Source organism: Oryzias latipes, chromosome 23 (assembly GCF_053564925.1).
Source record: "Oryzias latipes strain Hd-rR chromosome 23, Olatipes_Hd-rR_3.1".
Lineage (NCBI taxonomy): Eukaryota > Metazoa > Chordata > Actinopteri > Beloniformes > Adrianichthyidae > Oryzias > Oryzias latipes.
The window spans coordinates 5445092-5469001 of NC_136259.1; the positions used below are offsets into that span (position 1 = coordinate 5445092).

Below are 23910 nucleotides of genomic sequence, written 5' to 3' on the forward strand. Positions count from 1 at the left end.
AGAAGGCGCAAGGATGAAGCTTGCTGTCCGCACCCTTACGCTGGGACAACACAGCTCCAACCCCAGTGTCCGAAGCGTCAACCTCCACAACGAACTGGGCGGAGGGATCAGGTTGGACAAGGACCGGCGCCGTGGTGAAAAGGCGTTTAAGGTCCCGAAAAGCGCCCTCAGCGGCCTCCGTCCAAAGAAAAGGAGAGGAGGTGGAGGTCAGACCCGTAAGGGGGGCTGCGACTGAGCTGTAATTCCGGATGAAACGGCGTAGATAGTTGGCAAACCCCAAAAACCGTTGGAGCTGTTTGCAAGTGGCCGGGATGGGCCAATCCACCACCGCACTGACCTTAGCCGGATCAGGTCGCACCTCCCCACCTGTGATTACAAAACCCAGAAACGATACACTAGAGGAGTGGAAATCACATTTCTCGGCCTTCACAAACAGTTTATTCTCCAGGAGCCGTTGGAGAACCAGACGAACATGCCGCCTATGTTCGCTGGGGGTCCTGGAGAAGATGAGAATATCATCCAGGTACACAAACACAAAATGATGGATGTAATCCTGTAACACATCATTAATCATGCCCTGGAAAACAGCTGGAGCGTTGGACAAACCAAACGGCATCACCAGATACTCATAGTGTCCAAGATGTGTGTTGAAGGCGGTCTTCCACTCGTCACCCTCCCTCATACGCACCAAGTGGTATGCATTCCTTAAGTCCAATTTAGTGAAGATCCGGGCCTCCTGCAAAGACTCAAATGCAGTGTTCATGAGAGGAAGAGGATACTGTTCTTAATAGTGATGGCGTTTAACCCACGAAAATCAATGCATGGCCGTAAAGAACCTTCCTTCTTCCCTACAAAGAAAAACCCCGCTCCCACTGGGGACGAAGAGGGTCTGATAAGGCCCGCCCGAAGAGAGTCAGTCACATACTGCTCCATGGCCTCCCTCTCAGGCTTAGACAGACTGTAAAGATGAGTCCTGGCGAGTGTAGCACCGGGCTGCAACTCTATGGAGCAGTCATAAGGCCTGTGAGGAGGTAATGAGAGAGCCCGGGATTTCGAAAACACCTCTCCCAGATCGTGGTATTCAGAGGGCACCTTGGAGAGGTCGGGTGAGGACGGCTGTCCTACTGGGTCAGCGGAATCAGCCCCTGGATGCCGAGCTGAGCGTAAACAGACCTCGTGACAGTGATTACTCCAACTGTTTATACGGTTGTTAGGCCAGTCAATGACTGGATTATGGGCCAGGAGCCAAGGAAACCCCAGAACCACCGGATTATGTGGTGAGTCAAACAGAAAAAAAACGAGTATGCTCGTGATGGTTCCCAGACAGTATGAGGTGGACGGGCTCAGTAATCTGGTCAATAGTGGCGACAGCCTCTCCATTAAGGGAGATAACCTGCCAAGAACGGGGGAGTAACTTGGTCTTTAGTCTGACCCGTTTGGCTAGCTCGGCATCCATGAGGTTCTGTTCAGCCCCTGAGTCCAATAAGGCCTGAACAGGAAACCCCCCACTCCTAGACATGACATGACCCTCCAGAAAACAGGAGGTGGATTTTGAACAGGTGGGCGCATGCCCTCCGTTCCTCAGTGTGCCCACTCTTAATGACGAACGGAGACATTTGGGCAGTGCTTACAGAAATGTCCCCGCTGACCACAGTAAAGACACTCACCCGCCGCTATCTGTCGTCAGCGCTCAGATGGGGATAAACGACCACGACCCAGCTGCATGGGTTCCTCTAACGGAACTACAGGAGAGTCTGTGGAAGCAACCGAAGAAGGATGAGAAGAGGGCGGGTTCGTAGTCGTCAGTACGTCCCCGGGAAAAGGAAGCGTTCGACCGGCGCCCCCGTCGGCGATCCTGCAGTCGATTGTCGATCTTGATGACTAGGGCGATGAGAGGCTCCAGAGACGGCGGCAACTCCAATGGAGCTAGGTGGTCTTTCAGCACCTCGGACGGCTTCTGGGGTTTGTCCTCTGCAGCCCCCCTCGATCCGACCACACGCCTCTCTTCTCCAGTCGGCTCTCCTGCTGGTCCCTGGCCGCTCTCTGGTGGTGCTGCTCCTCTGTTGCGAGCCAGCGCTCGATCATCTGACTGACTCGTAGGGCGACCCGTTCTGACACCACTTCACCCCGAGCTGCTTCACCCAGTGAGCGTTCCTTCGGGGGGGGGGCTTCCTCCGCTGTCGGTCCAAAGCCTGCACCTGCCGCAGCGATCCTCTCCTGGTTCCCCTCGCGCCCCGCTCAGTCAAACATTCTCCGCTTTATAGACTCCTGTGTGCTTCAGGTGCGGCTCATCAGCAGGTGTCATACATCACCAATCAGTCCATGCAAGAGTTCATGCAAAGAATCAAGGAATGCACTACAAAGTCATGCAACACAGAAACCCACATAAATATTCAATAAAAACATGTGATAAGCCACCCGACACACACACAACAGTGATTGACAACTGGTGAGTAAAACAGGTGCTGGCGATGAAGACGTCAAGTCCACAGAAGCACAACAGAACACCGAACCGGAACCTAACAAAATAAAAGCCCCAACCCGGAAGTGAAGGTGAACCTAACCGCCCTGGACCCCGGTACCCGACAGCTTCATCACCAAGCTTGGAAGAAGCTTGGTGCGACACGTTGACGCGGTGCAAATTTTGCCAAATTTGATCTAGGCTTTTTCTGTCCCAGCTCTATTACCATAGATGAAAGACTTAGCGTCATAGAGTTGCGGCAAAACAAAATGATCAATTTCTCCTCAAGGACTCAGTTCCATTCTTTAGCCCTTGTGTCTTCCTATGGGGTCCAGATGACCCGATCCTTACATTGACGTGTTGTCCCTACCATAATAAAGGCGGATAAAAGTGAAGAGGATTTCATGTAATCCATGGACACCAGTGAAGATCACAAATCATTGAAGAAAAAAAGGGCTTAGTGTACTGTCTTGTGGGGTCTAGATGACCCCTCTCCCAATGTTAACATGCCTAGGACAGCGCAAGGGTTACTCAGGCGCCTCCTGTTGGAATAATGTATGTAAGTTATCTCATATTTGCTTTTATGAATTACCTAGCTGTAGGTGATATAAACATGTTTGCAGAAGTGTGTGTGTCCAACTCTGTTTGACAGAAAGGTGGAGGTGAAACTCTTGGGGGGATAGCGACTATCTTAGCGTCTTCCCAGCATCAGCATGAGAACTACTGCTACTACTACTTAACTACTATTACTGCTCTTCAATTATGCACACACACATGCACACCCACACATATATCAGGATCTTCTATGAAAGCTGAAACTTTTTTCCAGTATGAGACATAAAATAGTGCCAAAACAAAGCAAATTTTTGAGTCTGACTAAAAAAACATAAAGCTTCTAACAACATTTTAAGTAATTACCACTTTAGAAGTGAGTGTTATTAGGGAAGAAAAGGCTTTAAATCCTGTTAATCAAGAATCGATACATTTAGAGCTCTATGTGTCTATAAATGAACCATTTTCTGTGTATACTTACATTAGAACAATTTACTACAGAGGTATAATATGGGAGGGGTTAATAAGTGGCCAAATGCGTGATGAGCCAATCCAACAGGATTCATGTCTGTTTCTGCTTCCCACTTTGGGCGGGGCTACATTTCCAATCCCACGGTGCACAGCGCCAGCAGCACCATCGACACCAGGCTGAGAGCGGGCGTCAGCGTGGATGCTGTACCTGCAGAAGGAGGAGCAGTTCACATCGGACTGGAATCCAAAGTATTTTAAGGAGCTGCATTGACGCTGGGCCTTACCCTTAATCCGAATCTTCCTGATTGGGCCATCCCCTCCTTCGTATCGGCCGTGCACCATCAACTCAAAGTCTCCAACCTGAGGCATGGGGAAGGCCATAAAGTGCCAACCGGTGATGTAGACCTTCCCGTAATAGTATCCTGTTTCCCTGAACATGACCTGTGAACAGAGAAGGAGGATTTTAAACTCACCTAGCATGTTCGTAGACTTTTGTTTGAGGGTCATGTTACGCAGACACTAAGTACATGTTGCACAGATAAAATTTAGTCATACGTGAATATAAGTGGAAAAAGTGTGAAAAGTTGTGGTCTTGACAGGAAATTTTCAAAGATGTATAATCCACGTTAAAACCAGAGAAGAACAACGAAGAACATGAACCGAGCATGATTACTGCTCTTCTTAGCTGCAATTCATTAGTGATTTGTGCGTCAATTACATAATTGTAATGTGATATGGGCACCGTATACGATATATAAGAGTTATACATTGGTGGTACATGCGTGAAAAGGTTGTTAGACATAAGTAGAACGGTCATGGAAAATCACACATTTGTGTTTGCATCTCCCAAAAATCATGCACAATTGGATAAGATTTATGTAATATTTGCATATGAACTTCGTAAAATACACATAAACTGCATAATTCTCTACTATGCAAAAATTTCGATGCAAAGACCAGTCGGGCGTAATGGACGGACATCTTTGCACAACGACGAATGCAAGAGACACTGATGAATTACGTATATCCCGCATGTATCACAAAAGACGTGGAAAATGCACAGATTGTACGTAGTTTCTGTGTGACACAATCTTTGGTTACAAAGGTTCCTTCACTCACTTTGTAGTACAGCGGGAAGGAAATGTTACCTAACCAGTCGTACTGGATGTGGTCCCAGCACACGTACAGCCACTTTCCTGTCCAGCTGACGTAGCGCCACATCCTGGGGGGTTCTGGGGGTGCTGTAGAGGAAGTGTTCATTGAGCCCGTTTGGTTTTGATTTAATAAATTACTTGATTTCCCGCTCTGGGATTCGTCTTACGTGGTCGCTTTGTGAGCATTTCGCAGTGCTCTCCAGTGTTGTGTTGTGAGTTATCGTATTTTGAGTTATTGTGTTGTGACTTATTGTATAGTGGCAGAGAGGTTTACATTTAAGATACAACAACCAATCCCAGTACAAATGAACAAATCCAGAAACACAACAATGAAAGCGGAGACACGGTTTCTAACAGAAAGGGACGTAATATAAAACCAATTGTGTTTGATTTTTTAAAGTTATTTATTACTCTTTTCTTTATGTGGACATTATAAATACATGAAACGGTCCAAAAGCATCTTTTTATTGTATTACTACATTAAAAAATCTTTTTTATAAAACAGTTTATCAAGGTAAAGTTTTTGCGTCACTTCTGGTTTGAAAGGAATTCCCTTTCAGATAGCAACTGCTCGCTTTTGTTCACTTTTTCTTCTGTCGTCGCGTTTTGGAAGCTTAATGGAAAGGGAATTTCCTTAATACTGGAAGTGATGTGAAAACTTTACCTTTATAAACAGTGTTCTATTAACAATTTTGACTGTAGTCATACAATAAAAAATGCTGTTGGACTGTTTCATGTGTTTAAAATGTCCACATAAAAAAGCATTAATAAACAAAGGTAAAAAGAAATCAAACACAATTAATTTTATATTACGTCCCTTTCCGTTAAAACCTGTGTGACAGCTTTTGCTGTTGTGTTTCAGTTTTTGTTCATTTGTACTGGGATTTGTCGTATTTTAAATGTAAACGTGTCTTGCAGCTCTCAGCCACCGTACTTCTGGGCCTAAGTACGTATGTATTTCAGAAACACACAGCAGAGAGTTTTACTTCTTCTTCTGCATGTTAAGTGATGGAACTGCTCTAATTCTGGCCCATTTCTTTAGAAAATCTCAGAGTGAAACAACAACGACACAGGTGAAAAATGTCATTCCTGACCATTTGCTTTGAAAGTATTTTTACTTTGGGTTCTGTTTTCAGTTTCAGGCCGGGACTGATTTGACAGATTTTGCCATTTTTCCTTACAGACAGCCTGTTTCCACCTGTGAGGACAGCTGTGACTGAGGCTCAGTGGGGCTTTGTTTCATTTAGATTAAGGCTTTGGTAACTCAGGGCTGCTAGTTCCTGGTGTTGGAGATCTACCACCCTGACTGTTTTCCAGATCTCCAAGTCCTGCTAGCTGCTGATTGACTCAATCAGATGTCTCCACATTCTGATGGAATGAACACACCTGGTCCAGGTAACCACCAGGAAGGAATGCAGGGAGAGCTGGAAAACAGGCAGGGTGGGAGATCTGGAGGAGCAGGAACTAGCAGCCCTGCTTTAGACAGAACAAACCTCAACCTTGATAATGTTTCAAGTCATTGTTCTTTCTTTGTGTGAATTGCTCTTAGTCTGGCCCATCCCTTAGCATCAATAGGCCCAGGCTGGGGCTATCAAATGGGGATTTTCTTGGGCACGCAAACCCCTCCACCGCGATAAGGTGGCAATTCAAGGAGGGGGAATTTTTTTTTAATTGTTATTATTGTTTTATTGCTTTGTAATTTTACTTTTAAGAATTGGAGGATTTAGAATTTGGGGGATTTTTGTTTTTGGACAGAGGGAGAAACCAGAGCACCTGGAGAAAACCCTGTTTAGACTTGAGTGTCAAGCATTAAAAGGGGGGGGGGGGGTAACTTTCCACGCAATTGCCTGACCTAAAAAAAATTAAACTGTACTGTCACTTATGTAATAATTTTCTTTAAATCAAACAAAACAAAAATTAAAACAAAACTGTTAAAGTAAACCTAGCTTAAACTTAAAAGAGCTGTTGTTTAAAGTTAATTTTAGTGCAATGGAATAAAAAATAGAATAAAGATAAATATTTACAAAATACGCATTTAGAATAGAAAAAGCCACACTGGTTCTTATCAGTAAAATACTAACTAAAAGTTTCACTCTTTAACACTGGAGCTTTTCCTACAGCTTGCTCTACTTAGAACATCAAAACTCCATCTAAGGTGCTAAAGGGCTAAAGACTTATTGGGGAGGGGATTGTGGGGGGACTTTGTGTCTGTGTGGTTGTGGGGGGGCCTTGGTGTGTGTGCGTGTGTGTGGTGGTGGTGGGGGTGTCACAGGAAGAATGCTTTCTATCCGGAGCTGTGGACCTTTTAAACAGGTTCAGGAACCTCTGATCAAGACTTTTCTTTGTAGTCCTCTTTTTCAGCTCATCCACCTACTGCTGCAGTTGATGTATTTGGGCCTGGAAGTCCTCTTTCTGATGGTTTTCTTTTACATCTTAACAACTTTCTTGAAGTGAGTGACTTGTTGGGAAAGGCTGGACTTTTCTTCTTCCAGCTGCTGCTGCTGGCCTTCAAGTTCTCTCTGGACTTGGGCCAAAGCAGCTCTTAGTTTGGTGGACTCCTTTACCTCCAGGTCAAAGCTGAGTTTGGCTTGATTTGTTTGGATCCTCTCTTGCTTCAGCTCTTCTCCCACTTGCTGTAGTTTCAAGCCAAGGTCCAACTTGTTCTTGTGATGGGCCTGTTTTACCATCTGAAGCTGTTGGGTTCCTTGCAGCAGCTGGTTCTTCAAGGTTACTAAAGATTTGCTGATGATGGCGTCTTCTTCTCTGATGGTTTCTTTTAATTTATGCATGGCCTTCTCATTATTAGAGAACTGTTCCAAAAATGTCTTTTCAGTTTGGTAACAAGCTGCCTTGAGCTCCTTACAATTTCTTCTTAATTCAGCCATTTCTTTCAATAAAGAGTCTTTTTCTCATTCTGTTTTTGTAGCCGGACGACCTTTTTCTAGGAGAATTCTTCACAATCGATCATCTCGGTCTGCATTACATTCAGATTGGACATGATCTCTTTGATTTCGGTAATGTAAGAGGACTCTTCTTTTTTCCATTTCTGCCTTTCTCGGCTCGTCTGTTCTTCAAGCTGAGCAACTTTCCGAGCAGCTTCCTGCAGCATATCATGTTTCTTCTGTTGATCCAGTTTTAGGTCTTCAATCTGACCTTCTAGTTCTGCAATCCTTGTCCTGGACGCCTTATCCTCCTCACAAGGTTTTCCTAATTCCGCCATTTCCTGCTGGAGGGAGGTTATTTGACTCTGCCAGTCTTCTCTTTCTTTGGCCAGCTGATTCTGTGCTTCTGTTAATGCCAGCTGATGGTCATTTAGAAGAAGTTCTTGCTCCGTTTTTTCTTCGTCCATCCGACAGAGTAGTCGGACGATCTGTCTTTTTTTCTTGAAGATTAATCTCTTTTGGGTCACCTCAGCCTCTTTTTGAGCTTCCTGTAGCTGAGCGATTTCTTGCATGAAAGAGGACTTTTCTATTTCCCATTGCTGCCTTTCTTTTGTCAGGCAGCTCAAAGAGGTTTCCACTTTCTGTAAATGTTCATTTTCTTGCCTCATCTGTTCTTCAAGCTGAGCTGCTTTCTGAGCAGCTTCCTGCAGCATATCATCTTTCTTCTTTTGATCCAGTTTTAGGTCTTCAATCTGACCCTCTAGTTCTGCGATCTTTGTCCTGGATGCATTAACCTCTTCACGAGGTTTTCCTAACTCCGCCATTTCCTGCTGAAGGGAGGTGATTTAACTCTGCCAGTCTTCTCTTTCTTTGGTCAGCTGATTCTGTGCTTCTGTTAATGCCAGCTGATGTTCATTTAGAAGAAGTTCTTGCTCCGTTTTTTTCTTCGTCCATCCGACAGAGTAGTCGGACGATCTGTCTCTTTTTCTTGAAGATTCTTCTCTTATGGTTCACCTCGGCCTCTTTCTGAGCTTCCCTTAGCTGAGCGATTTCTTGTATGAAAGAGGACTTTTCTACCTCCCATTGCTGCCTTTCTTTTGTAAGGCAGCTCAAAGAGGTTTCCACTTTCTCTAATAGTTCTTTCTTGTGCCTCATCTGTTCTTCAAGCTGAGCTGCTCTCCGAGCAGCTTCCTGCAGCATATCGTCTTTCTTTTGTTCATCCAGTTTTAGTTCTTCAATCTGACCCTCTAGTTCTGCGATCTTTGTCCTGGATGCATTAACCTCCTCACAAGGTTTTCTTAATTCCGCCATTTCCTGCTGGAGGGAGGTGATTTGACTCTGCCAGTCTTCTCTTTCTTTGGCCAGCTGATTCTGTGCTTCTGTTAGTGCCAGCTGATGTTCATTTAGAAGAAGCTCTTGCTCCGTTTTTTCTTCGTCCATCCGATAGAGTAGTCGGACGATCTGTCTTTTTTTCTTGAAGATTCTTCTCTTATGGGTCACCTCAGCCTCTTTCTGAGCTTCCTGTAGCTGAGCGATTTCTTGCACGAAAGAGGACTTTTCTTTCTGCCATTGCTGCCTTTCCTTTGTCAGGCAGCTCAAAGAGGTTTCCACTTTCTCTAATAGTTCTTTCTTGTGCCTCATCTGTTCTGCAAGCTGAGCAGCTTTCCGAGCAGCTTCCTGCAGCATATCATCTTTCTTCTGTTGATCCAGTTTTAGGTCTTCAATCTGACCCTCTAGTTCCATAATCCTTGTCCTGGATGCATTATCCTCCTCACAAGGTTTTCTTAATTCCGCCATTTCCTGCTGAAGGGAGGTGATTTGACTCTGCCAGTCTTCTCTTTCTTTGGTCAGCTGATTCTGTGCTTCTGTTAATGCCAGCTGATGGTCATTTAGAAGAAGCTCTTGCTCCGTTTTTTCTTCGTCCATCCGACAGAGTAGTCGGACGATCTGTCTTTTTTTCTTGAAGATTCTTCTCTTATGGTTCACCTCGGCCTCTTTCTGAGCTTCCTGTAGCTGAGCGATTTCTTGCATGAAAGAATATTTTTCTACCTCCCATTGCTGCCTTTCTTTTGTCAGGCAGCTCAAAGAGGTGTCCACTTTAGCTAAAGGTTTATTATTGTGGCTCATCTGTTCTTCAAGCTGAGCAACTTTCCGAGCAGCTTCCTGCAGCATATCATGTTTCTTCTGTTGATCCAGTTTTAGGTCTTCAATCTGACCCTCTAGTTCTGCAATCCTTGTCCTGGACGCCTTGTCCTCCTCACAAGGTTTTCTTAATTCCGCCATTTCCTGCTGGAGGGAGGTGATTTGACTCTGCCAGTCTTCGCTTTCTTTGGCCAGCTGATTCTGTGATTCTGTTAGTGCCAGCTGATGTTCATTTAGAAGAAGCTCTTGCTCCGTTTTTTCTTCGTCCATCCGACAGAGTAGTCGGACGATCTGTCTTTTTTTCTTGAAGATTTTTCTCTTATGGGTCACCTCAGCCTCTTTCTGAGCTTCCTGTAGCTGAGCGATTTCTTGCATGAAAGAGGACTTTTCTACCTCCCATTGCTGCCTTTCCTTTGTCAGGCAGCTCAAAGAGGTGTCCACTTTAGCTAAAGGTTTATTATTGTGCCTCATCTGTTCTTCAAGCTGAGCTGCTTTCTGAGCAGCTTCCTGCAGCATATCATGTTTCTTCTGTTGATCCAGTTTTAGGTCTTCAATCTGACCCTCTAGTTCTGCGATCTTTGTCCTGGATGCATTAACCTCCTCACAAGGTTTTCTTAATTCCGCCATTTCCTGCTGGAGGGAGGTTATTTGACTCTGCCAGTCTTCTCTTTCTTTGGCCAGCTGATTCTGTGCTTCTGTTATTGCCAGCTGATGTTCATTTAGAAGAAGCTCTTGCTCCGTTTTTTCTTCGTCCATCCGACAGAGTAGTCGGACGATCTGTCTCTTTTTCTTGAAGAGTCTTCTCTTATGGGTCACCTCAGCCTCTTTCTGAGCTTCCTGTAGCTGAGCGATTTCTTGCATGAAAGAGGACTTTTCTTTCTGCCATTGCTGCCTTTCCTTTGTCAGGCAGCTCAAAGAGGTTTCCACTTTCTCTAATAGTTCTTTCTTGTGCCTCATCTGTTCTTCAAGCTCAGCAGCTTTCCGAGCAGCTTCCTGCAGCATATCATGTTTCTTCTGTTGATCCAGTTTTAGGTCTTCAATCTGACCCTCTAGTTCTGCAATCCTTGTCCTGGATGCATTGACCTCCTCACAAGGTTTTCTTAATTCCGCCATTTCCTGCTGGAGGGAGGTGATTTGACTCTGCCAGTCTTCTCTCTCTTTAGCCAGCTGATTCTGTGCTTCTGTTAATGCCAGCTGATGTTCATTTAGAAGAAGTTCTTGCTCCGTTTTTTCTTCGTCCATCCGACAGAGTAGTCGGACGATCTGTCTCTTTTTCTTGAAGATTCTTCTCTTATGGTTCACCTCGGCCTCTTTCTGAGCTTCCCTTAGCTGAGCGATTTCTTGTATGAAAGAGGACTTTTCTACCTCCCATTGCTGCCCTTCTTTTGTCAGGCAGCTCAAAGAGGTTTCCACTTTAGCTAAAGGTTTATTATTGTGGCTCATCTGTTCTTCGAGCTGAGCAACTTTCCGAGCAGCTTCCTGCAGCATATCATGTTTCTTCTGTTGATCCAGTTTTAGGTCTTCAATCTGACCCTCTAGTTCTGCAATCCTTGTCCTGGACGCCTTGTCCTTCTTACAAGGTTTTCTTAATTCCGCCATTTCCTGCTGGAGGGAGGTGATTTGACTCTGCCAGTCTTCTCTTTCTTTGGCCAGCTGATTCTGTGCTTCTGTTAGTGCCAGCTGTTGGTCATTTAGAAGAAGCTCTTGCTCCGTTTTTTCTTCGTCCATCCGACAGAGTAGTCGGACGATCTGTCTCTTTTTCTTGAAGAGTCTTCTCTTATGGGTCACCTCAGCCTCTTTCTGAGCTTCCTGTAGCTGAGCGATTTCTTGCACGAAAGAGGACTTTTCTTTCTGCCATTGCTGCCTTTCCTTTGTCAGGCAGCTCAAAGAGGTTTCCACTTTCTCTAATAGTTCTTTCTTGTGCCTCATCTGTTCTTCAAGCTGAGCAGCTTTCCGAGCAGCTTCCTGCAGCATATCATGTTTCTTCTGTTGATCCAGTTTTAGGTCTTCAATCTGACCCTCTAGTTCTGCAATCCTTGTCCTGGACGCCTTGTCCTCCTTACAAGGTTTTCTTAATTCCGCCATTTCCTGCTGGAGGGAGGTGATTTGACTCTGCCAGTCTTCTCTTTCTTTGGCCAGCTGATTCTGTGCTTCTGTTAATGCCAGCTGATGGTCATTTAGAAGAAGCTCTTGCTCCGTTTTTTCTTCGTCCATCCGACAGAGTAGTCGGACGATCTGTCTCTTTTTCTTGAAGATTCTTCTCTTATGGTTCACCTCGGCCTCTTTCTGAGCTTCCCTTAGCTGAGCGATTTCTTGCATGAAAGAGGACTTTTCTACCTCCCATTGCTGCCTTTCTTTTGTCAGGCAGCTCAAAGAGGTGTCCACTTTAGCTAAAGGTTTATTATTGTGCCTCATCTGTTCTTCAAGCTGAGCTGCTTTCTGAGCAGCTTCCTGCAGCATATCATGTTTCTTCTGTTGATCCAGTTTTAGGTCTTCAATCTGACCCTCTAGTTCTGCGATCTTTGTCCTGGATGCATTAACCTCCTCACAAGGTTTTCTTAATTCCGCCATTTCCTGCTGGAGGGAGGTTATTTGACTCTGCCAGTCTTCTCTTTCTTTGGCCAGCTGATTCTGTGCTTCTGTTATTGCCAGCTGATGTTCATTTAGAAGAAGCTCTTGCTCCGTTTTTTCTTCGTCCATCCGACAGAGTAGTCGGACGATCTGTCTCTTTTTCTTGAAGAGTCTTCTCTTATGGGTCACCTCAGCCTCTTTCTGAGCTTCCCTTAGCTGAGCGATTTCTTGCATGAAAGAGGACTTTTCTACCTCCCATTGCTGCCTTTCTTTTGTCAGGCAGCTCAAAGAGGTGTCCACTTTAGCTAAAGGTTTATTATTGTGGCTCATCGGTTCTTCAAGCTGAGCAGCTTTCAGAACAGCTTCCGTCAGCTTCTCATCTTTTTGGCAGATAAGCTCCTTCAGACGCTTTACTTCTTCTTTCAGAGCAGTGTTCTCTTCTTTAAGTGCCTCTGCAGTGCTTGCTGCACTTTGTTTTCCTTTTGCCAAAGGTTTGATTCCCTCCGGCTGGGTTGATTTGAGGACAGACACCGGCTTCACAGGAAGGGATGCAGCTGGGTGAAACGAGATGAGTTCAGCAAAGCTTAAGGGTTTTAATCCTGCAGTTTGGTTTTCCTGGCTTGTTAATGGTTCCATGGTATGATTTACTGAGGTTTCTAAACAAAGGTTCTTTTTAACCGAAAGTATTTTTTTGTCTTGCTTGATATCCGGTTCTTTGCGCTAGACGACTCCTGTATACAAAAATTCATCAAAATCTGAAGTTTAGGGTCTATAAGTAAACTTTTGCCACTATGTTGTTGCAGATGATTACACGTCATATGACATCATATGACATCATGTGACATCATATGACATCATATGTTTTCATCTGATGTATCAATGACGTCATTGGTGGTGTGATATGTAGTAAAATGATGCAATCAGCTTTAAATGGGGGAGGGGTCGTTTTCTGGGGGGGGGGGGGGCATTAGCTATTGTTTTTACAAAAAAATATTTTTCTGTCATGGTGCCTCTGTCAGCTCTCCTCCCCCTCCCCTCTCTGCTTGGTCCCTGATTCGACTCAGCTGTGTCCACTCAACTCAGCATGCCTCAAGATCTAAATAAGAAGATCCAGAACCAGTATTTATCGGCAGTTTGTTGCCTCAGATGGTGCATAGTTTGGTCGTCTAAGTCAGTGTTTTTCAACCTTTTTTGAGCCACGGCACATTTTAACCTTGACAAAAATCCCGCGGCACACCAGCATCCAAAAAAAAAAAAAAAACAGAAGTTCACGGTCTGTATTGATCGACAGCCCCCCCCCCGCGCCCGCAATCTCACGTGCATTTTTGTGATAATTGTGGCCGGAAAAGCAGGATGTTGCGGCTGTTTTTTCTAAGAGATGAAATGAAAGTTAAATTAGAAAATTTAGAAACTGTTTGTTTGTTGTGGTTTCAAGGCGTTTCGCAAGGACAACTCATTGTGCGCTGGGACACTGGCCCTTTAAGCCAATGCATCACGGGAGATGTATTGTGAAAACTGCCGAAAACTTGCAGAAAGACTCGCGTCTCTGACCTTCATTGTATTGTCCACTTGTTTCACGGTCTGACACCGGGCTCTGTGGAAAGCTACACCGCTAAGGCGAGCTTTAGCTGGTATTTTTGTTAGAACTGAGCGACTTTATCAGCAGAATTAAGAACAAGGAAGTGAAGACTTTAAGCACTTCTGATTGGTCAGATTGATGACATGTGATTAAGCCTTCAAGAATGATTGTTGGAGACAGTTAAAGGGACGGGACTTTTCCGCAAACTGTCATAGCTGCAGGTAAATCGCGGTACCGTGATTCTTATCAAACTTTCTTTAATAGAATTAAATAAACACAAAGAAAAAGTAATTTTAAGATCTTTTATATTCCTAACTACTCAGTGTTTTCTCAATGCCTGTTTGGATGAACAAAGAGCTGATATCCTGGAGATGGGAAATGTTTTTAGATCAGTGAATGATTAATGAGGGCAATTTCCCACGGCACACTTGACCATCTCCCACGGCACACTAGTGTGCCGCGGCACACTGGTTGAAAAACACTGGTCTAAGTCATTCTCGCTCATGTGTTTTTGCTCTCATTTAATTTACCTTCTGCCTTGTCGTCAGGATTATCAAACCACGAGTTGACGCCTGAGTCTTCTTACTACCCGAGCAGTAATTCATCACTGAGTCTACCTACTACGCCACAAAGCTTCGTCGAACCTCCTCACGAGCCATTGCAGTATCTCCAGTCGCGTCACGAGCCATAGCAGAACCTCCAGCCTCGCCGCAAGCCAAAATCCAACATCAAGCTCCGCCACAACTCCAAACCATATCGGAGATGATAAATTCCATTACTTACCTCATAACTTACATTTGTCTTCCTTCCAGGTTCCAGCGTCTGGGTCTGTCTAGTCTAGCAAGTCATGACATTTTCCGTGTAAAAAAGCACACGCAGACACTGATCTTGATGGCCGGGTGAAGCTTCAAGAGAGAAAGAGAGGTCAACTCCAAATCCTTGTTGTGTTCCCAAATGTTTCAAATTTAATTCAGTTTAATTCTTCATCGATTTGCACATTTACATTTTAAGCATAGTGTTTCATTTTTTCCGTAACCCCCTCTTGGGTTTTCTATCGGGATTGCTTCAGTGTCCGATGTAAAATATTCGGTCTGCATAAAATTGAACAAACCAATTTTTTTATAAATTAAAATGCATTTATTTGAGATCCATATGGGTACTGTGAATGAATGTGGAATAGTAAGTGATTAGGCTTCCATGTTGGTTGAGGCATTTCTTCCAACAAAAAACAAAAACAAAATACAAACACAAAGCCGCTATTTTGCTTTTATGTCACTGGTCCGGCCCACTTGAGATCAGACAGGTTGAATGTGGCCCCCGAACCAAAAAAAAATTTGACCCCCCGTGCTATACGAAGATATAGATGGAATGGACTGGCCCGCCCGTTCCCCAGACCTGATTCCAGATCTGGGACATCGTTTCTCGGTCCATCCCCCAACAGCAGGTTGTACTACAGGTGCTCTGACTCTGTTATTTAGTTATTATTTTATTTTTTACTAGCTTCACTTAAACATTTTTTTTCTTTTTGCTTTAAAGACCCACTCCAATCATCTATTGATCTGTTCGTGGGCAGGACCCTTCGCATGAAGCAACCCTGTCCCCCCTTCCTCTCCCCATTGCTGAGAGCTCTCTGTTTACATGCCAGTTTATAGCCCCTCTCATCCCCAACCTGATTCCCAAGGATTTGAATAAAGAAATACTCAGAAATGCAATTTTTGAGCAAAATTGTCTTTAAACATGTCCTCCATCGCGAGAAAAAGGCCACAAAAACACGTTAAAAACACCAAAAACACAATTTTCATCAGAGTGGGTCTGATGATCACACTTTTGTCTCACTTAATGCAGCTTATAGTTCGGTGCACCATATGATATAAAATCGAAAATATACCATTCATTCACGATGCGCCTTACTATCCAGTGGGCTACAGTGTGCAGAAAACGGTCAGTATATTTGCTGCAGAACAGTTTGGAACACCCAGCATTTAGAGGGATCCTCCACAGCTCAAGGTAATCTCAGTCTTAGTCTTAAACTAAAACAAAAAACACAATCAATATGTTTGTATTTCTTCCACACAGATCCACCCTGAGTGTGTTCATCCTATCTGAGGAAGGATGTATCAGAGACGTTCATTTCAGCAGTCTTGTCTGGAGGAAGCCTCGCTCCCTTGTCTGCCTCAGAAGCGTCACCTTTGCGCCTCTGCTGGGATTGTTTGTAAATCATTGATTTCAGCCCCACGCGGGACTCTGGGTTCACGCAATTTGTTTGTGGGAAGAAGGTAAAAAACAGGTAATGGAGATGGAAACAGGAGAGATAAAAGCCATTCACCCAGGAGATTACTGCCGTGAGTACAAACAGGACTATGGAGCAAAAGTAGAGGCACACAGACATTGAAAATCCCATTTTTTTTCCTGAAGTCCTTAAAAGCAGCAGCAGATATTAGATGCTGCTGGACTTCAAGCAAACTGAATGAGCTGCTGCACATTTCTAAAAGCTCAGCGGTCGTGCTGGTGTTGAAAAAAAAGGGTTTTAGGACGATTCAAGTGAGACATTTTTATCACGTGGAGGAGATGGGTGTGTCGGTTCTCGCAGAAAAGAACTGCTTTCACAAGAGGGTTGGAATATAGGGGGCTGGGGGGAAAAAACAACGGTTAAAACTAGAGACAGGACTGCCATCTACTGACTGAAACACAGACGTACCTACATTCATTTATCAAGGCCTCAACAGATAAAGTTACATATATGCTCATTTGATTGTGTATTATTCGTGTTTTTGTCAATACATTTTATGTGACGAGCTGATAAATACATTGGATGCACAGAAAAGTGGGGGGTTAACCTAAAATGAGCTGTTTGTTTTGAGAGTTTAGTAAAAAAAACAAAAAAACGTTAAATACGTTTTTAAAAAATGTAGACGTCTCAATGAAAAAATTACTTTTTATCACTTTTTTGAACCAATTGTGACTCTATGAAGCCTCAATGACCAATAGTCTAGAGTATGCTGCTACATTTTTTGAGAACATTGGAAATTTTTATTGTCAATAATGAAAACGTTTGAGGTTCATTCAATTGAAAAAATGAATAAAATAATGAAGAATTTTGAAAAATATTAAATGCAACCTTTTATTTATGCATTTAAGTCTGATGCCAGAGATTTTTAAAAAGGGAAAGTTCTGTCAACAATAATAAAAATAGATTTCATCCTGAAGAAAAAAAATCTACCGTAAATTCCGGGTTATAGAGTGCTCACGATTACAAGCAGCATCCACTCATTTACATGTGTTGAGCTGGCTTCAAACTTACATAAGCCACATCAGTGTACAAGCCGCATGCAACAAGCAAGGCGGCCAGACTGTCAAAGCCTGTCCTGACTCCAAGACTGAATGACGCTTTGAACCTCACTGTGGGAGGAGTCAGCATAGCATCAGCTCATGTATTTGAAGACACCCACATTTGACAAACAGCATGCACGTCACTCCTGTTCACAAGTTCCTCAGTAATGTTTTTTTTTTGTGTGTTTAGTTTTGTTTTACTTATTGACAATTGAGGTATCATACATAAAATTACAAACAGTAACCATATAATCAACATTACATCCCTCAGTTATGATGAGGAAATTTACATCCGCGATTCCCCATTTCCCATGAGTATTAGGGGCTTAAGGCGGGGCTATTCCCTGGGTCACCACACTGTTGTCAGTGTTTAAAGAATGAGCAAGGAGCAGCGGTGGTGGGAGGGGCGAACGGGAGAGCTGCTCTCCTTCCGCTTGTATCGCGGCAGCATTATGGTAGTAACAGGGCTGGTTAAAAAAACACACCAGTAAAATAAAGCAGCGGCGACTGAAAAGCGCGCGCCTCAGTGCGATATGCACGCCTCTGCGCGGCGCCCGGTTGCTGCGCGCGGCTGCTGGTGGACGGAGCGAATCATGTCTGTGCAGAGCAATCGGACTCAATACTGTACGTTTTGTGGATGAAGGGCGAGAGAGGATGCATTGTTACGTGTGGGAGCCTTCAGACTGCCATCTGTCCCGCAGCTCTATGTGAACGAGCAGCAGGAGAACATGTCTCCAGCTCACACGGCGGCTGTGGGGCGGTGTGAGCTTTTCAAAGCAGAATGTCGCTCAGTCCTAAAAAACAGTTCAAACAATCACGTGGATTTGTGTTTCCAGTCGTGTCCCGACAAATAAAGGCTGATGTTATTACCACATGTTGACGTGCAGCCAAGCTGCAGATTGCAGCTTTTCCCGCATCGATTCACGTTCATCCAGGCTAATTGTTGTTAGCGCCTGTTAGCCTTCACCTAACCGTTCTTCTGGCTTCATTCTGCCTCTAAAGAGCACTGACCACACAGATTAAAAATAAAATGAGCGAACAGGCGCTTCATAATAACCATACAATAATAAAAGCAGGTTTAAAAGATCATCTCGTATATTAAGGAGCTGCTAATAGATGGGTTAGTGTCACTATGACTGAGGTAAATTCACTCCGGAGCATGCGCTGTTCTCTCCGTCACGCAGCTGACCGGCTTTTCCAAACCCGTTGGTGATGGTGGATTTTTTCACGCTGCTTTTAACTTGAAAGCTGCATCATATTGTAGTGGCGATCACTTGCACGTTGGGTCTAATGGCACCAAAGGATTATGGGATGCGGCTGGGCATGCGTGTTTCTTTTTGTTGAACCATGACTGAAGTGTCTAAGACCTGAAGTCAGGTCCATGCTGTTCGGCTGCTTAGAGTTGTGATAAATAATTGGCTTGCTGATTGGAGTTGGACTACGAATTCCACCCCAGCTCCGAGATCAAAAGTACGATCAAGGCGACCTCCAAATAAATCCACAAATTAGCCGCGTCTCTGAATAAGCTGCATGGCTGTAAGCGCATGACAAAAGTAGCAGCTTATAGTCGGGAATTTACAGTATGTATTTTTCGGTCTTTTGTATTTTATAAATTAGGCTGAAGAAGGTTTTTTTATACTCTTGTTACTTTATTCAAAATATTTGGTAAGTTATTATATTATAAATAAAGTTGATATTTTGTCTATGCTTAGGCTTTAAAACTTTCATGCAAACATGTAAATATGCAATACAATTTAGGGCTGTGGCTGACAGCACATTTCATGTTTTCACAAAAAAGTGTTTTGTTTTTGCTATGAAGATTTCAATGTTGAATGTTTATTCAGAAATACGCCAATTTTTTAAATGTTTAAAACATTCCCAAATCCCAAACTTGCTTACTAAGACAAGTAAGAAACGACAAGGTACTACTAGCTTAGGTTCTGTTGTAGTATTTTGCTGTCAAATATATGTCGTTATAAAGTACTGATAAAAACTCTAATAATCTAAAAATGTTTATGAAAACGTTTATCATTTATAACATTTTTAATTCATCCCAGAAATGTTTCAGAGTTTTTAAATGGAAAGATTTATTTCTTCATTTTTTATGTTTGTAAATTGAGCCATCATTTCAGTAGTTGATCGTTTTAGTTAAGCCTGTCAGGTATTTTAAAAGTTTTGTTTGGTGTCCGATTGATTTTTAAATAAATTCATCATATCTTGATCCTTTTTTTTATTAACTATTATTATTATTAACTAGAACACTCTTACTTTTGTATATATTCTTTCAAATGTGTGTCTGTCTAACTTGTCATTACTGTTCTGTACATACTTGTGCCAAACTCCATGCTACTGTGACAAGGAAATTTCCCATTCGTGGGATTAATAAACAAATCTAATCTAATCTATGAAAAAGCTACTAAGCGCAGATCCAAGAACTATTTTCCATTACCGTTATGCTTGTGGCTCTCGCCTGTTGCATCATGGGAAAATCTGAGGCTGCATATCTGAGTCAGTGTGCCTCCCGCCTCCAAGCGCAGGCTGTGGTTATCATCCTCCTCAACCTTTAGTGCTTCACAGGCAGATTTCTCAGCAACTTCAGACTAGAGGTGTAGGAAAAAAATCAATTCCAACCATATTTCATTTGGCGATATTTGCATAGATTTGAAGTGCTGTCAGGACGATATTTATTTAATTATTTATGGGCGTCCTTCAGCTTCTGACACTTGTTTTCCACTCGTATCACCTGACTGTTGCCCATACACACCCCCACTTCAGACAGTCCAAAACACAGCAGCTGGTCTGATGCTTGATCATCCGCATCGCTTCATCCCTCGCCGGGCTTTCAGTGGGCGGTCACGGAATCAAACGCAACCACAAGGGCTGCAGCGCTTCTGTCAAGGAACGAAGATGTGGACACAAGATGCAGGACGACAGAAGTTGAGAAACACAAGGATTTTAATCCTGAGGAAGGCTCTGAGACTCGTAAACTAGTAACAGTCATAAGAGAACGATCCGGTGATAAGTGAGGAGGAACACAAGGTATATATACACACACAACAGTGATTGACAACAGGTGAGTAAAACAGGTGCTGGCGATGAAGACGTCAAGTCCACAGAAGCACAACAGAACACCGAACCGGAACCTAACAAAATAAAAGCCCCAACCCGGAAGTGAAGGTGAACCTAACCGCCCTGGACCCCGGTACCCGACAGTACCCCTCCCTGAAGAGGCGCCTCTGGGCGCACCACCGGGCTTGTCAGGATGGCGGCGGTGGAACTCCCGGAGCATGTCCTTGTCCAGCATCCTTGATGTCGGCTCCCAGGACCTCTCCTCGGGCCCGTACCCCTTCCAGTCCACCAGGTACTGCAGACCCCGACCCCGCCGTCTGACGTCCATGATGCGTCTGATGGTCCATGCAGGCTGACCGTCGATGATACGAGGCGGTGGCGGTTGGGAGGGAGAAGGCTGGAGAGGACTCGTAACGTGTGGTTTGAGCTGAGAGACGTGAAAGACTGGATGAACACGCATAGTACGAGGAAGGCGCAGTCGGACCGCCACAGGGTTGATGACCCTCTCCACCTCGAAAGGCCCGATGTACTTGGGAGACAGCTTCCTCGACTCCGTCCACAGCTTGATGTTAGCTGTAGATAGGAGAACCAACTGACCTGGTGTGTCGGTAGGTGCAGGTAACCTATGCCGGTCGGCCAGTCTCTTGTTAACTGCGGACGAGCGAAGGAGAGCAGCGCTTGCCTCCCTCCAGATGCGCCTGCAGCGGCGGTAGAGGTGTTGAACCGACGGGACCGTCGCCTCCTTCTCCTGCTCCGGAAACAATGGAGGTTGGTAGCCCAGGGAACTCTCAAAGGGGGACATACCTGAAGCAGATGATGTCATAGAGTTGTGGGCATACTCAACCCACGGCAGCAGGGTGCTCCAAGAGGTCTGGTTACGGGAACAGACGCATCGGAGAGCCACCTCAAGGTCCTGATTGGTCCTCTCGGCCTGCCCGTTGGACTGTGGATGGAACCCCGAAGAGAGACTGACCGTGGGGCCAAAGGCTGCACAGAAAGTCTTCCATAATTGTGAAATGAACTGAGGGCCGCGGTCAGAGACGATATCCACCGGAATGCCGTGCAGCCGGAACACGTGTTCAATGACGAGTTTGGCGGTCTCAACGGCCGAAGGCAGCTTCCTCAGGGGCACGAAGTGGGCTGCCTTGGAAAACCGGTCCACGATCGTCATGATTGCAGTCTTCCCAGAAGAGGATGGCAGACCGGTAACAAAGTCCAGGGCGATGTGGGACCACGGGCGGCTCGGGACAGGTAAGGGGTGTAACAGACCTGCTGGTGGTCGATTGCTGACCTTGTTCTGGGCGCAGATCGTGCAGGCCGATACAAACTCTCGGGCGTCCTTCGCCAAGCTGGGCCACCAGAAACAGTGACGCAGGAAGGAGACAGTCCTGTGTACAGCAGGGTGACAAGTGAGGCGAGTAGCGTGAGCCCATTGAAGGGCCTGACTCCTTACGGCCCTGGGTACATAGAGTCTGTTAGGTGGCCCACTACCAGGGTCAGGTTCCCGGGTCTGGGCAGCTTTGATATCCCTCTCCAGCTGCCAGGAGAGGGCACCCAGAACACAGGAGGCAGGTATCACAGTCTTAGGTTGCTGCCTCTCCGCCACCGGTTCCTGTTGCAGAGAAAGAGCGTCCGGTTTGACGTTCTTGGAGCCAGGGCGGTAAGACGCCACAAAATCAAAACGAGCAAAAAACAGTGACCACCGTGCCTGTCTAGAGTTAAGCCGTTTTGCGGTCCGGATATAGGACAAGTTTCTTATGATCAGTCCAGACCACAAAAGGCTGACCCGCCCCCTCCAACCAGTGCCTCCACTCCTCCAACGCCAACTTGATGGCCAGAAGCTCCTTGTCACCCACGTCATAGTTCGTCTCCGCCGGATTAAGCCGGCGGGAAAAGAAGGCGCAAGGATGAAGCTTGCTGTCCGCACCCTTACGCTGGGACAACACAGCTCCAACCCCAGTGTCCGAAGCGTCAACCTCCACAACGAACTGGGCGGAGGGATCAGGTTGGACAAGGACCGGCGCCGTGGTGAAAAGGCGTTTAAGGTCCCGAAAAGCGCCCTCAGCGGCCTCCGTCCAAAGAAAAGGAGAGGAGGTGGAGGTCAGACCCGTAAGGGGGGCTGCGACTGAGCTGTAATTCCGGATGAAACGGCGTAGATAGTTGGCAAACCCCAAAAACCGTTGGAGCTGTTTGCAAGTGGCCGGGATGGGCCAATCCACCACCGCACTGACCTTAGCCGGATCAGGTCGCACCTCCCCACCTGTGATTACAAAACCCAGAAACGATACACTAGAGGAGTGGAAATCACATTTCTCGGCCTTCACAAACAGTTTATTCTCCAGGAGCCGTTGGAGAACCAGACGAACATGCCGCCTATGTTCGCTGGGGGTCCTGGAGAAGATGAGAATATTATCCAGGAACACAAACACAAAATGATGGATGTAATCCTGTAACACATCATTAATCATGCCCTGGAAAACAGCTGGAGCGTTGGACAAACCAAACGGCATCACCAGATACTCATAGTGTCCAAGATGTGTGTTGAAGGCGGTCTTCCACTCGTCACCCTCCCTCATACGCACCAAGTGGTATGCATTCCTTAAGTCCAATTTAGTGAAGATCCGGGCCTCCTGCAAAGACTCAAATGCAGTGTTCATGAGAGGAAGAGGATACTGTTCTTAATAGTGATGGCGTTTAACCCACGAAAATCAATGCATGGCCGTAAAGAACCTTCCTTCTTCCCTACAAAGAAAAACCCCGCTCCCACTGGGGACGAAGAGGGTCTGATAAGGCCCGCCCGAAGAGAGTCAGTCACATACTGCTCCATGGCCTCCCTCTCAGGCTTAGACAGACTGTAAAGATGAGTCCTGGCGAGTGTAGCACCGGGCTGCAACTCTATGGAGCAGTCATAAGGCCTGTGAGGAGGTAATGAGAGAGCCCGGGATTTCGAAAACACCTCTCCCAGATCGTGGTATTCAGAGGGCACCTTGGAGAGGTCGGGTGAGGACGGCTGTCCTACTGGGTCAGCGGAATCAGCCCCTGGATGCCGAGCTGAGCGTAAACAGACCTCGTGACAGTGATTACTCCAACTGTTTATACGGTTGTTAGGCCAGTCAATGACTGGATTATGGGCCAGGAGCCAAGGAAACCCCAGAACCACCGGATTATGTGGTGAGTCAAACAGAAAAAAAACGAGTATGCTCGTGATGGTTCCCAGACAGTATGAGGTGGACGGGCTCAGTAATCTGGTCAATAGTGGCGACAGCCTCTCCATTAAGGGAGATAACCTGCCAAGAACGGGGGAGTAACTTGGTCTTTAGTCTGACCCGTTTGGCTAGCTCGGCATCCATGAGGTTCTGTTCAGCCCCTGAGTCCAATAAGGCCTGAACAGGAAACCCCCCACTCCTAGACATGACATGACCCTCCAGAAAACAGGAGGTGGATTTTGAACAGGTGGGCGCATGCCCTCCGTTCCTCAGTGTGCCCACTCTTAATGACGAACGGAGACATTTGGGCAGTGCTTACAGAAATGTCCCCGCTGACCACAGTAAAGACACTCACCCGCCGCTATCTGTCGTCAGCGCTCAGATGGGGATAAACGACCACGACCCAGCTGCATGGGTTCCTCTAACGGAACTACAGGAGAGTCTGTGGAAGCAACCGAAGAAGGATGAGAAGAGGGCGGGTTCGTAGTCGTCA

General features: G+C 45.4%; 1 protein-coding gene across 1 annotated transcript; it reads right to left on the bottom strand.

The window, feature by feature from the left end:
- Window positions 1-1690: 1690 nt before the first annotated feature.
- On the bottom strand, window positions 1691-13136 carry LOC144989591 (uncharacterized). The gene is made up of 5 exons (XM_078942303.1): window positions 8941-13136; window positions 4604-4706; window positions 3769-3925; window positions 3628-3692; window positions 1691-2089 (listed from the first exon to the last, which is right to left on the bottom strand). Exons 1-5 carry the CDS (start codon window positions 12867-12869, stop codon window positions 1691-1693), a joined length of 4653 nt encoding a protein of 1550 aa, XP_078798429.1. The 5' UTR covers window positions 12870-13136.
- Window positions 13137-23910: the final 10774 nt, after the last annotated feature.

Bases quoted from the DNA above. Each gene is read 5' to 3' on its own strand.
- LOC144989591 (XM_078942303.1), bottom strand. From the start codon at position 12,869: ATGGAACCATTAACAAGCCAGGAAAACCAAACTGCAGGATTAAAACCC. The intron at 4,707-8,940 runs GCAAGAGCTTCT...AGAACCCCCCAG, and splicing joins ATGGACGAAGAAAAAACGGA to GATGTGGCGCTACGTCAGCT. The intron at 2,090-3,627 runs GTGGGATTGGAA...CCTACGAGTCAG, and splicing joins TGCTGCTGGCGCTGTGCACC to TCAGATGATCGAGCGCTGGC.